The sequence below is a fragment of the Plectrocnemia conspersa genome, unplaced genomic scaffold, assembly GCF_051122295.1.
Source record: "Plectrocnemia conspersa isolate PC_06_02 unplaced genomic scaffold, ASM5112229v1 ptg000002l, whole genome shotgun sequence".
Taxonomy (NCBI): Eukaryota; Metazoa; Arthropoda; class Insecta; order Trichoptera; family Polycentropodidae; genus Plectrocnemia; species Plectrocnemia conspersa.
Genome location: NW_028277166.1, coordinates 16,192,225 through 16,206,506, shown reverse-complemented (window position 1 = coordinate 16,206,506; position 14,282 = coordinate 16,192,225). Strand labels below are relative to the sequence as shown.

Below are 14,282 nucleotides of genomic sequence, written 5' to 3'. Positions count from 1 at the left end.
AACAATGATTCTGTATAAGCAACATCACAATTCCCATATTCTTAAATAAATATTGCGTATCGATTCGGCATAAAAATGAGCGTATTTTTGAAGAGGCTATTTTCAGCGGCGCCTAAGGCCAATGTAAACTGCAATAAAGATTTACAGCATCGACTATAACTTCAAATTTTCTCCTAATGGCCCCCGGCTTTTTTAATGTGGGCTTCCGGTTCGGCCTTTTTCTCAAACCAGCGGTCATTCACTAGCGTTAAGGGCCATTTTCCTTTTTTTACGCCCAAGGGGCGCCGAAACTAGTGTTATTTAAGGGTTGGTTACTGCTAATGGAATTGGACCTCCGTCGATACCGATTGGAGGCGTTTTCCTTTCACCGATTCTTTTCGTTTCGTGGGTTAACTTAATTACACAATATCTACCTATAGATGAGTATCGACCTCAATCATATACATTTCGTTATCGTAGGGTGCCTTCAGAGTACGAGCCGGATCCGGCGCAGAGGGTGGGTCCGTGCGCTGTGACTCAATGGTCTTCGTGGTCCGACTGCAGTGAAAAGTGCGGTCGGGGTAACCAAGTGAGATCTAGAAAGTACAAACACAGAGGCGCTTTCAAGAAGTGCCATCGGGGCTATAGCCACCGACCCGTGTTTCAACAGACGATAATGTGTATACAGAAAGACGAAAGTTGCACGGATTTCGACCCGGACGGGTGAGGCTCGTTAGAGCTTTATATATATATGTGTATTACCACGAATGTTATAGAAACTGTATTAGTTGTTTATGTTTTATATGAGGTAATCAAAAAAGTTCGTGTAATATTTATATTTGTTCTTAAGCTGTGCGAATATATCAAGAAAACCCTTTTAAAATAAAATGTGGGTAACAAACTTTTACATCGGAAACTCTACGCGCATTGGATCCTGAGAAACATACAATAAACACGCAGGCTGACTTTAATGGTACTGATGTTGATATAAAAAAATGGATCTAATATAAAATGTCAATATTTTATAATAAATACAATCAATATATTGTATGTTAAAATTCTGTTTTTTTTTTACAAAACACAAAGAAAAAATATGTAGTGAGAAATAAAAATAACGTTATTTTAGTTATAAATGTATTATATATAAACTACATCTATCTTTAGATTCATAGTTTGTAACATATATATGTCCATAATTTTAATGAGGCAGAATTAAATCCTTCATACTCTCTACAGCTAAAAACTGCAGTGGAGTTGACTTGGTTATTTGTTTGTAATATATATGTATATTTATATATATTTATATACATATGTATATTTTTACTAATTTTAATGAAACATATATTTTATATAATATTAAATCTAAAATCAATAATGGTAAAGGTAGGAAGATTAAAAAAATCTAAAAAGTTGTTTTCGTAAATATCTATTGAGCAAAAATTCTTAGGTATATGATATTTTATCACACAAAAATTCAAATAAATCTCCTGTACTGAATACGAACTTTTTTGATTAACCAATTTAGGTAAATAATATTTTTTTACGTCACGTAATATTTTTTTTCTACTTTTTGATAAATTTCAAAAGCATGGATCGTCCATTACTTTGATGGTTGTTTATTTTTTAAAATTCGTGCCATAAAAAGGGCAATGTTTATGATGATGGATATTTTACGTCCGTACGAGACGTAATAAAACGCAGACGGATCGACCCTTTTTTGAAAATAATTTCAGCATCGCCGTTGCATGTTTAGAAGTTGTTATCCAAGTAGACCGAGGAGTGCACTTTATTATTTATCAGATTAAAACTCCACTACGAAAGTCCGGCCCCGAAAAGGCGTCCATTAGCCGCGATTTTTAGCATTTTCGCCGAGTAATGGATATTTCTGAGCAAGGTCGCTCATAAAAGCCAATCGAGGCTGATCCCCCGATAAGGGCGAGATTGATGATCTAGTAATTTACCTGGCCTGTTAAACTTTAACCGAGGACCGCAGAGTCAACATCGGATTTACTATATATTTGTCGAACAACCCAATTAATCATATTACGCACCGGTGGCTATGCTCAAATCGGGGATTTTACCCTGTGAAATATATTATACACGTGTATACAGAAGGTATAGGATACAGAATGATCCATAAGTCACTTTACCTTTTATGCTATTATTAAAAAAATCTTAAATTTATTACGGAGAAAAGCACGATAATGCAAGGTATTAAAATCGGTGTCTAAAATTATTCGCCCGCAATTCTTCGCCGCATAATATATTACAACATCTTTATGTTAATATAATGTTTAAATTACCCCATAAATAGAATGTTTCTTCAACTTAGCAATTGTTTATTTTATAGTCAATAATATTATATATATATTAAATTATAAAAATTAACATAAACTAAAACTGTAAATTAAAATATAGTTTTATAATATGTACTCAATAACATCAGATCTTTATTTTTCCTTGGAAATAGTTATATAATTAAAGATATGACAAATTTAAAACAATATAAGTAAGACTTATATTGTTTTAATTTTATCTATGTTGCTAGTAATATTATAGATTATATACAATATATTAGTTATTATATATGTGCAACGTACATTATTATGTAATTATTTCAAATACCTAGTTTGGAACCATTTTTATATAAATGTATAGATATTTTTATATTCACAATGTACCCACCATTAATTAGTAAGGATTAAAATATTCGTCGCGTTGAGAAAAAATAACGCGTGCATTCGGATTTGCCTTTGAAATGGCCGTTTCTAATCTCTTTTAGCGGTTAACGGCTATTTGTTATAAAAACTCACCACCTTTTTGTAATTTGTCGTTCCACCAAAAAGGGGTGGAAAACAAAATACCCTCATTGCGTTACGTATTTATATACGTAAAGCAGGTAATCGAGAAGCACTTTTAATATCACTCAAGACACTTTGTCTAATAACTTTCTGTCAGATATTTCGTCAAAATTTCTCTAAGATTTTTTCAAAGACTTCTCCTACTGATATTTACACTTAAGCATTCACTTCGAAGCTCAAAGCATTAGCTCCTTAAGAGATTTCAAATTTGGACTACAACTAAGAGGAGGTTGACTCAACTTTAGAACATCAAACATCGCAGAAGCTGCTGCTTCTCTCTTCGCATTCCCTGGTCCTCTTCAAAAGACGCTAATTGAAAAAAAATGTCAATTTTTACACAACATATTAAATAAACAACACAAAACTGTATGTCAACAAAATAAATCCACTGACATATGACATATGTAATATATAATAAAAAACATTTTATTTAATTAAATTTAAAAGTAGATAACATTTAAAAAATAAGGTTAATAAGCAATTATTATTTTCGAGATTATTATTCTTAATATATTAATTTACTAAAAGATTTTTTAAAACATAAACCTAATTTTTTAATAACATTTAAACATAATGAATGTGATTTAAGTCGAGAGAAAACGCGAACCATTAAACAAGGGGAATGTTATTGGTTTGGATATTTTTTCACGGAATTTTCTTTGTAGCTTGGGGCTCCGTCGTGCATACTAATGAGAAAATATTTTATTTAATAAATATGGAAGCAGAGTATTTAAAATTACGATTAAATATTGAATTTCGTACATAATATTAAGATACGTAACCTAAATCGCTAATTAAACTTTATTTCATTGCTGAATTCCAAACCGTTCCAAATTGTATTTTTTATTTTTATAAATAAAAAATTATTGTGATATTGCAATCTTACCAATTTTACCCGGTAAATTAAAAAGGAAAAAATGAAAAAACATGCAAAATTAATTTATGTGGAGAATAATGGTTTACAGTGATAATACTTTTCTCTGTAAGCTTTTCAAAAATTATAGTTTAGTTGATTCGCGTGGTTTTTCACGGAAAAATATTTTTTACCCATTTATTAATAATTTCCATTAGTTTGTGATTTTTTAATTGTTAATATACATGAAAAATATACGAGAAATATCGCAGAATCGTTATAAAGAATCACTAGGTATAATTATTACAGTAAGCTTTTACCGTGAAAAAATATTTAATAGCAACGTAAATCAGAAAAAAAACTACTGATTACAAACATACTTTACTAACGCTGGTACAAGTCATACTGATGTGTATGTTAATAAATACTAGATATTTGTTTTGGGTTATTTTAAATACACATTACACCTTTTTGTATCATTAAAGCTGCTTAATAAAAAATATGGTTCAATTTGCTAAGTGGCATAGTGATGTAAAAGCAATAAATATAAATATAACAGAGCTATATATATATATATCTGAAATTATAGTAATTTAAAATATGCGGTAAAGAATTGTTGGCAAATAATATTTTTTCATGCTCATTAGTTTTAATTTCTTTGTAAAATTCTGTAAAATGTCCCCGTACTTTTTAGAATTTACGTAATAGTTTTAAATGCATAATTCATGTAATCTTCTGTATTCGGTGTGCAAATAAGTCGTTCAGACTTTTTTCTAAAAATTAAGATTCTTTTCATCTCTATTATTGTTACCACATCAAAACAACAAAGGTTTTTTTTAAACTTTAAATCTTTTTTTTTCGAATAAAATATTAAAATTCATACATCTAGTATGAAAAATACCAAATAAAAAAGTGACTTATGGACCGCCTTGTACATTGACTTTGTTTGATTAATGGACGGTTGAAATTAGTGTTAAACCGGGCGGATATACAGTTAACCGTTTGAGTTATGCGAAAACGCTGTTATTATTTTTTTCTATGATATTATGTATTATTTTGTTCCGCGATGTAAATACGCAATGTTAAACTTAATTGTGTGCTAACTGAGGATTATTCCTTGTGTACTTATGCGATAATACTTGTTAAAACTCGCTCCTTTAGTGGGTTTAATTAAACTTTTTTTTAAATAGTTAAACGGCTCGCTTATCATTGCCCATAATTTTTCGCACCTTGTGAACATTTTTAATTAAAAAGTTTTTTATTCTAAAAATTAAGAAAATCGCAAGCCTGTTTAAAATATGGTTTTCCCAAAGAGCGGGGCTTTTAACGCCATTACACAATTTATATATTTTTATGGAGAGTAAAAAAGTGAAAAAGAACAATTTATATGATAATGTAATTATTTTTTATATATTAATACTGATGTTTTGCATGATTAAGTACAGTTTATGCACTTTTTATAAATTTATGTAGGTTTACCTATATTTCCGCATGTTATAAAATACCAAATATTATTTATTATATATTCATGAAATATTTATAAAAATTAATTTTTTGTATGCATCAAAAACACAGTAGTTTTATTATTGTATATTGCTACCTGAATATTTCATTAAATGGATTTATTAAAAATAAACGTATTTTTTCAGTGAAGATGACAATACCAGAAACTGTCCAGTTACTGAATGGTCTGATTGGTCGCCGTGTACAGCAGAATGTGGTATAGGTTTTAGAATAAGAAGTAGACAGAAAATATATCAGAAGATGCCCATCAGACCAAAGAAACGAGTCACATGGAGTGTAAGTATTTACATATATATTACGTTTTTTAATTAATCATATTTATATATGTTCATATTATCATAATCATTTTTATATCAAAAAGTATTTATATGATTTCATCAAAACAATAAATATGATTTTTAATAATAATAAAATATTATTTATACAGCAAAAATAGCAGAGTACGTTTTTAACAATAGTTTTTTAAAGATTGAAATTAAAAATAATATTTAAATATTTGTTTAACCGGAATTACAATTAATTACATACAAAATCAATATGCATAAAGTTCAATTGTATTTAAACAATAATATATATCTAAATTAAATCAGTTATTTATTTATTTTAAGTCTGACTAATATTGCCTGAAATGCTATATCTAAATATTTCTGATAGATACAAATAAAATTGCGATTGAACGTTTTAAGGCAATTTACAATTAGTATATGTAACAGTAATAATTTTAAATACAGCTGTATATGTCATATAATAATAAAAAATATATAAAATCGTAGTTGGGGTTATCGTTTAAAATATTAATATTAATATATTAGACAGAACTGAACCAAAAACGATTACAAAACCAAAAATAATATAACCGCCAGGCAAACTAATTAAGGTCTTACGAATATTTACGTGAAATATATTAACTTTATATACATATGTAGATCGGCTGCACTTTATTATTATTTACAACTGACTAAGGAATCGGAAATACACAATTACAATATAGCTGCCATACAATAAACGCGATGGTTAGGTTAAAGAAACTGTTCTCTACGTATCCACATAAATATGTATTTTTTCAGATTTATGGTTAATTAATTAAAATTAAAATGTTTTACGATAAATTATTATTTTACATAAAAGTGACTTACTTAGCCTTGTTTATATGTATTTTTAATTTGCAGCTCGCCGTAAGAGGTATAGGAGATGAAGCAGAAAACATGGAAGACAATGAAGAAATGCAAGACGAAGAGGAAGAAGAAGAGGATGAGAACAACAGCACTGACGGCGGTGACCCTTGCGTCGGTATCAAACTGTCTGAAGAGGTGACATGTCATGGCACTCAGACTAATTGTAACGTGAGCGCCGCAGACTCCAGACGTAAGTGCCATTCATTATTTTGCATACCAGACGCATGCGGTACTAACAAAGCTACTAATAATCTCGCACGCCCAATCAATTAGGTATATGTAGCCAGTCGAAAGTGGTTGGCCCTTGCAGAGCTTACGTAAGGCGGTGGTTCTTCGATATAAACTCCAAAAAATGCGAACCCTTCGGATACACCGGCTGTAAAGGAAACAGAAATAACTTCGAGAACGTCCAAGAGTGCTTGCGTGTCTGTCGATCATACAAAGGTTTCCTGACGTGCCGTACTAACCCAACCTTTAGCATGCCATTAAACAGCAATTTCGTTCGCCTTTTCACACACCTCGATGGAATTTTTTCATCCCTATATAAATTAACGCAAATTTCGCACACAATCTCCATCGTAAACTATTTATTTTGCGCTTTTTCATGCATATATATGAAAAAATCAATACATTGCCTATTTCGTACCACGTCATAAATGTGTTGTATTATTCCTTTGGACGCTGCTCGCGTAGAAGAATTAGAAAGGATAGAGAAACTGTTAGAGGACGGTGAAATAAATGAGGATGAAAACTATATAATCAGTAACATATATAACAAGACTGCAAATGATATACCAATGCAAAACGATGGCTCAGACGTTTTCTACGGTATGAGATAAGACTTTGCCGTGCATAACTAATATAATAACACTCATCAAATAACTAATATTAAATACATAGTGAGCAAATCAAAAAATATTTAATAAATTCTTCTCTATATATGATAATAAAAATGGGTCAATTTTACAATTCTTCTATATTCAATACTACAGTTCTTGACTAATATTATAAACATTACGATGGATAAGTCAAGTATTAATACCTAACACCTATGAACCCTAGTGTTTTCTGATTTTTATCGTAGCTAAAAGATTATAATTAGTGAATATTATATAATTATAATTCCGATCGAACATTACAGATTAGGTTTTCTTTGATTTTCCTGATCTCACGGATGACAAAATAAAATTGAGCTAGGTTGTTCAAATATTAAATAAAAATTTATATAAAAAAACACACACACAGTCGCAAAAACGCACGAAGTTAGAGGCAATAATTATTTAAATATTTTTTTTATGTTTATAGAGAGGTACATAAATGTAAATATTTCATATTAATAGTAGATTTAGTATATCAAATAAATATTTTGTAGTAGTACATAAGGGAGTAGATAAATGCATTTTAGAATTTAAAATTAGATTATGTTTTCTATGTAAATTATATTTTTTATGAATAATAAATATGTGAAGTATTTTTATATCTAGAAAAACAATAACTAATACAGACATGTGTGAATTCAACAACATATATAAATTGCGCTATTTTAACTCTTTGCCAAAAATATAGTTAAGTACTAATATGTTTTTATTAATTGTAAATCTTTTGTTGTATATTGATAGGCGTTAACCTAATGGACTATAATCAGTACATAGTAATTAGTGAATCACTAGACTAAAATGATCAAATCAGTAACATATATTTTATTACATCTTACAATCTATAGATATCACAATGCACGACCAAGGTCCATTTTGTTTTAATTATTTATGACGATATTCATTCGTGAGATTATGAAAATATAATCAATTATGATTGATCGTAATTATAATTATTAAGTAGCCACTAATTCCGATCTCCTAGACACAATGCAAATTGAAAAACATTAGGGTCAATATGGGAATTGAACCCAGGTCTTTCAGGTGTTTATCGTGCTGGTAATTATTTACTTTACTAAATATATTTTTTATATTTTTACAAGAACAACTTCAGGAATAATTTTTTTAATACTATTATACTAATATGAAAATAATATATTTTTATTATAAAATATTTCTAAATTATCCATAATTTTAAATATATGTATTAAAAGTGTTTTTAACAAAATTTGAAAAGTATTAACAGTAGCAATAGCCCATTTATTTTATTGTACATAAAACAGTATATTTTAATCAGTTATACTGACTGAAAATGCATTTTAGTGCTCACTGTGTATTAGTATTTTTAATTAACCACGTGTGTTTGAATAAGGTTTTTATTATATGAATAATATCCACAGTACCAACGACGAACATAGACTCTGGCAGTCTTACTCTCTGTAAACCACCTGTATCTGGAGAAATAACTGGAGCAGGTATCACAGGGGATGGTTCTGTAAGTGGTTACGATGCCTTGTGCAATCCTCTTACAGAAGACAACAATCAGATTATCGTCTCTCAAGAGCCAACTGGTGAGGTTAAAGATTGCAAAGTGTCGGAATGGTCTGTGTGGACCAAGTGCAAGCCTGCTTGTGGCAAAGGCTTCAGGCAGAAATCCAGACATATTTTCGTGAGTATTCTTATATTTATTATTATAAATATAGATTAACATAGTCTCCAAATTGTATCAGTTTTATATCTATTTTTTTGTAAACTTTTGGCTATATAAATAAAACTATAAACTCGTATGTAATTGGCTTTGTTGATATAACATTCATATTTAGAATTGAAAGTATTGTCGATCAAAGAATTTATTTTATACATAAAATATATAGTGGATTCTTTTTATGATATCATTATGTAATATTATATGTGTTTTGTTTTCACAATAGCAACATCCGTATAATGGAGGAAAGCAGTGCCCGTCGTTGCTGAAGCGAAAGCCTTGCAAAAAGAATAAGCCGTGTCGTAAAAACGAGGAGAACAATGGGTCCATTAATGAATTCGATTCGACTCAACCTACGTGGGGTCCCGGAGACAACATGGACAACAGTGAGTATTGTGTTTAATACAATTAAATTATTTTTAGTGATTAATATTAATTAATAATAACGTAAATTTCATAATTCCATTGGGGCAATATTTCTCGTTTAATATACATATATTAAAATTTATCCCTTTGTGTTATCGCATATATCGCACGTGTATGTAGTACAACAAATTATGTAATCATAATGAAGGTAATATTTATTTAAATTGCGTGTATATTTGGTCAAAATAATTACAATTAATATTTGCTGTTCAAAGAAAATTAATATGGCAAAGAAATCAAGTACTTTTTATAAATATAGTAACACACTCTCAAAATAAACATAAAATCGGAAATTAAATACATACACTATATTTATATCATATAATGCGAATTTAGGAATGTTATGATTATTTTAAAATACATATATCGTTATCGTCCAATTAAAAAAAATATTGCTTTATTTTATATGATTTGAAGGCAAAAATTATAAAATTTCTATTAGATATCAAATCACATGTAAGATATTAATGATGACTGTCAATTAAAGTATTACTATTTTTATTATTAAAAGGTAAATAGTGCATTAAGTTACATTCATAAAATATTTATTTTTACTCACTCAGTGTGCTAAAGTATTAATATCAATTTGCATATAGAAGGGGTTGTAAATTTGTTCAATTCACATTATTATGAAATGTATGTATTATCTGCATGTGTGGTTATTAATATAGTTTATTAATTATAGTTTATATAAAAGCACTAAATATACTCCAGTTCAAAAGTTTATGATTTGATAAACCTTCGTTCGGAAAGATAGCTTTTTATCAGTCCAAATATTGAACTTAATAATAATAATTTTATATAATATTGCGAAACTTTATATTATATTTATAATTAATTCTCTGTATTGATAAAAGTTTTAAAACGAAATAATGGCCTTCTTGTGAAATTGTATTTGACCTAAGGCTTACATAATATTAATTAAACTTTTCGTGACCCACAAAAGTACACTAAAAACAAATCAGGTATTCAAAGAAAAATGTTACATCATTGAAAATATACACGATATTATATTTTCGTTATTTATTTTCCTAATTAGGTATGTTTTATTTTTTTATTATTTTTTTTTCAAATCAAATACTTCGTTTTAAATAATCGTGGATTTTAAGAGATATTATCTTAATTAAGGAATTAAATAAAGCTCAAGGAGTATTTTTATAATGATGATAGATAATCGGCTTAAAATAAAAATAGTTATTTTCAAATATAGGGATTTAATATAACAATTTAGCATTGATTAGCATCGTTACTAATACTTATAAAATAATCCATATTACGTCATAGTAAAAATATTAAGATATGCAAAGAAGCATGTTTCTGTTTCCGTTTCTTGAATTCATTTACGTATAATGTTTTAATAATATTAATCGATACGTGTACAAAATAAGTAAAAATACGTACTTTAAATTTCATGAATTTTTCATTAGAAAATCCAATGAATTCTCTGAATCTGATATTTTTATTTTAGAGATGTTAGTGTCGAGAGAGAGGCAATTTTCATTTTTTAATTTGAAAAGGAGAGGGAAAACCCCGATGTCAGTCTAAAATAAAATAAGTGCGCTGTAAATTGATGACTTAAGATCCACTGTCCTGAAGCGTGACTCAAAATCGTTAATATCCTTGGAGCTTGGCGGAGGAATAGGATTTTACAGAAAACCTCTCAGAAACGTAGGATATTTGCCTTTCAAAAGCAGTGATAAAATCCATGTCGATAAAGACTATACAATAATACAAAAAAATATTTATAGTATCACACTTTGTGGGATCTTTTTAATATGCATATATTTCCCAGAATAAGAGACAGATTTTTTAGAAGATTTTTTAGAAACTGTTAATCGAGATATTGTAGAACAAAATTCTAAGTACACGTGCTACAAACTTAATTTGCGTTGCAATGAAAAAAATTAAATGGCAGTGCGCCATTTTCTGGATACGTATTATGTATTTTTATTTTATAATAATGTAATGTATAAAGAAGAATTGGGTCACATTTTAAAAGCTATTAAGCAGTATTTTTATTTAATTATTATTTTTGTCGACAGTGAAAATTGATTGCATCCTATCCGAGTGGAGTCCTTGGAGCCCCTGCTCTGAGACATGTGGACTACGATCGTTCAGGCAGAGAACGAAATACATCATGAGCCCCCCAGCAGGGGGCGGAGAACCCTGCGCTGAAAGAGTACAAAAGAAGAATTGTGATCTCATGCCGTGCCCTCATTATTGAACAGCGAACATTTTATATGTAACGGAGACGGATCGAGTATCAATAAACTGTATGAGGTCACCAGCGTCGTATTCGCGACACAAGAACATGCATTTCTACGACTGAGTATTTTTGAAACGATTCTATTCAACGTCGTAAAACATGTCCTTTGCACGTACAGAGTGTTTGCAAAATCCCTATCTAGTTTTGTGTAATAAATAAAAATTCTGGTTTTTACAGCATATTTAGAGCTTACCCATGTCTTCCTTGTTTACTAAGAAATTTTGTTATATTCTATGCAATATTTACGATTTAATGTACCCTTTAGTTATCATCCTTCCATTAAAACATTTCCTTCTCTACATATCCTATCAACAAAACTGGTGTAGAAAAAAAGCACTACACCTAATTCGTTCCCTAAGAAAACTCATGCCTTCATAAGCATACGATCATTATTAAAAAACATGTCTAAGTTAATAAGGAATTTATAAACACCCTGTATAAAGCATTAATAAATATTACAATAATTTTTATTATTTATTTTTACAATTAACAAAAATCACTTACATAGCACGTATTGATATAAAGTATTTATTTAGTATTTTCACTCATAATGTTTTAAATTATTATTCATTAATCATATAATATTTTAAAATATGTTTTTATGCTTTATTGTGATTTTTAATATTTATATTGTATTTAACAAGAAAATAAAACGATTAAAGTTAAGCCATATCAAGCGAATAAGTGATATGCACTTGAGCGACAATGTGCGTTTCTTATGCTTTTCTATTGTATAAATAATATAAATTAAATTTTAAACAAATAGGTTTTATACTAAAATAACATATACATATGTATATAAAAAAAGATTTTTTAAAAACAAGTTGATATTTTTATATAACACAAGTTAGAAATGCTTATCACTGTTTAGGTGTTAAATCGTACGAAAGTATTAACGAGGTTATTAAAAAAAAACACTGAAAAAATAAGTGCTTTGGAATTGTAATTGTAAAAAATGTTTGTTTATACATATATATTTTAAATTAAATCATCATGTAAATATTATTCAAAATATATAAATATTTATATATGTATATTTATTCGAAACGTCTGTGTGATATATGATTAATAGTTTTTCTTTCACCGTAGACGTATTATTATAGTCTTCCATGAAAAAAGTCCCATCTCGTTACTTAATATACAGATTGTTTAAAACCCTTTTTACTGATTATTTAATTATTTATTTAATAAATATATTTTTGTGTAAACGACTTTTTTCATCGTCAAGTGAATTAAACGAAATAAATGCGTTCGATATTGAAATTAATATTTATATCAAACCAGGAACAATTAGTCGTACGTGAATTTTAAAATAAATATATATTATGATTTATTTAAATAGTATATTTATAATAAAAAAAATGAAACACAGTGCTTTCCAACGTTTTTATAAAAAAAAACACCATACGCCTGCAAGTGTTTAAATAACAGATAAAATTCGCATAGGTACACGCACCACTGGTTGAAAAGCACTGACTTAGCAAGTAAACTAAACACACGTATCAGATAAGATTATAATGCCTCCACGAGCTTGTGCGAAACTTTTGGTAAATTCGTTCAGTAAAAAGGAAAACTGCGTTCGATGATTGAAAAATTAGGTATGAAAAAGATATCATGGATGGAGAAAGTATTCGATTGGTAAGAATTGCGAGGGGTGACAATAAAATTTCTTTTTTATAAAATTATAAGGCGGTTGTATATATTAAAGATATATATTGTGAATTTTTATTGTGAAACCTGTGTTGATAATCCGATTGATTGTAATTGAAAGAAATTTTAAATAAAAAAATATTTAAGAAAATTAATATTGTGTTTTTATTTTAATTATCTTTTAACTTCTACAAAAAAAATGATATATCACATATGTAGTAATTCAAAAAAGCTATCAAATAATAAATGCACTAGATGTTGATAATTTTATTTGGATTTAAATTATTGAGATGTTTTATCAAGGCTATCAAATATATTTTTTCTCGCTCCAGCTTAATAGATTTTTTATTTATAATAAAAAATATTTTAAAAATACGCAGCTTTTTTCAGAAGCAAAATATAACAAATATTTGTTAAAATACATTATTGCAGATGTGTTTTACTGTGAAATTAAATTAAATTTACGCGTGACTAAATAAATTTAGTATGAAATATTTCTGTATGTTATCATGTAACGAATTAATTTTGCATTTTAATAATCTCCTTATTACTGAGCAAATAGATATCGTGTAAGTCGGAAAATTTGGTCTCATAACTCTTACCTAACCTAAGATAGCGTTGCTTCCTACAGTAAAAATATAAACTATTAAGACATCCTTATTTGTATAGAAATATAGAGGAAATATGTTGCGTCAATTTCTCCCCAAATAAGCCGTTGATTCTATTTGCAGTGAAGACATACCATTTGAAAAATGATTTGCCACTTAAAGTTGTTGGTTATGGTTATGTATAATCCTTGAGGCCAGAAGTGGCCAACCCGTGGCGCATGCGCTAAACGTGGCGCATTAGATAATCACAAGTGGTGCATTGCATCCTTGCGCCCACTTATTTTTTTAAAATAAGCATCATAACTGAATCCATATTCATATTTTAAACTCAAATCCTCTTAGTTCAATACATTCAGTCTT

General features: G+C 28.4%; 1 protein-coding gene and 1 long non-coding RNA gene across 4 annotated transcripts in view; one reads left to right on the top strand and one right to left on the bottom strand.

The window, feature by feature from the left end:
- The window catches only part of LOC148237852 (spondin-1-like), a 158,359-nt gene extending 146,226 nt beyond the window's left edge, over positions 1-12,133 (top strand). Inside the window, exons 9-13 of one of the 3 annotated variants that reach the window (XM_088205724.1) lie at positions 5,343-5,493; positions 6,387-6,582; positions 8,668-8,936; positions 9,199-9,358; positions 11,441-12,133. In XM_088205724.1, coding sequence (XP_088061850.1) covers positions 5,343-5,493; positions 6,387-6,582; positions 8,668-8,936; positions 9,199-9,358; positions 11,441-11,622 — 958 coding nt within the window. In that variant the 3' untranslated portion in view covers positions 11,623-12,133. Of the gene's footprint in view, positions 1-5,342; positions 5,494-6,386; positions 6,583-6,665; positions 7,269-8,667; positions 8,937-9,198; positions 9,359-11,440 lie in introns of those variants that run through there. The other 2 variants (XM_088205727.1, XM_088205725.1) reach the window with 2 other exon arrangements.
- The window catches only part of LOC148237850 (uncharacterized), a 252,044-nt gene that overhangs the window by 217,663 nt on the left and 20,099 nt on the right, over positions 1-14,282 (bottom strand). The gene's annotated exons all lie outside the window — the stretch shown is intronic.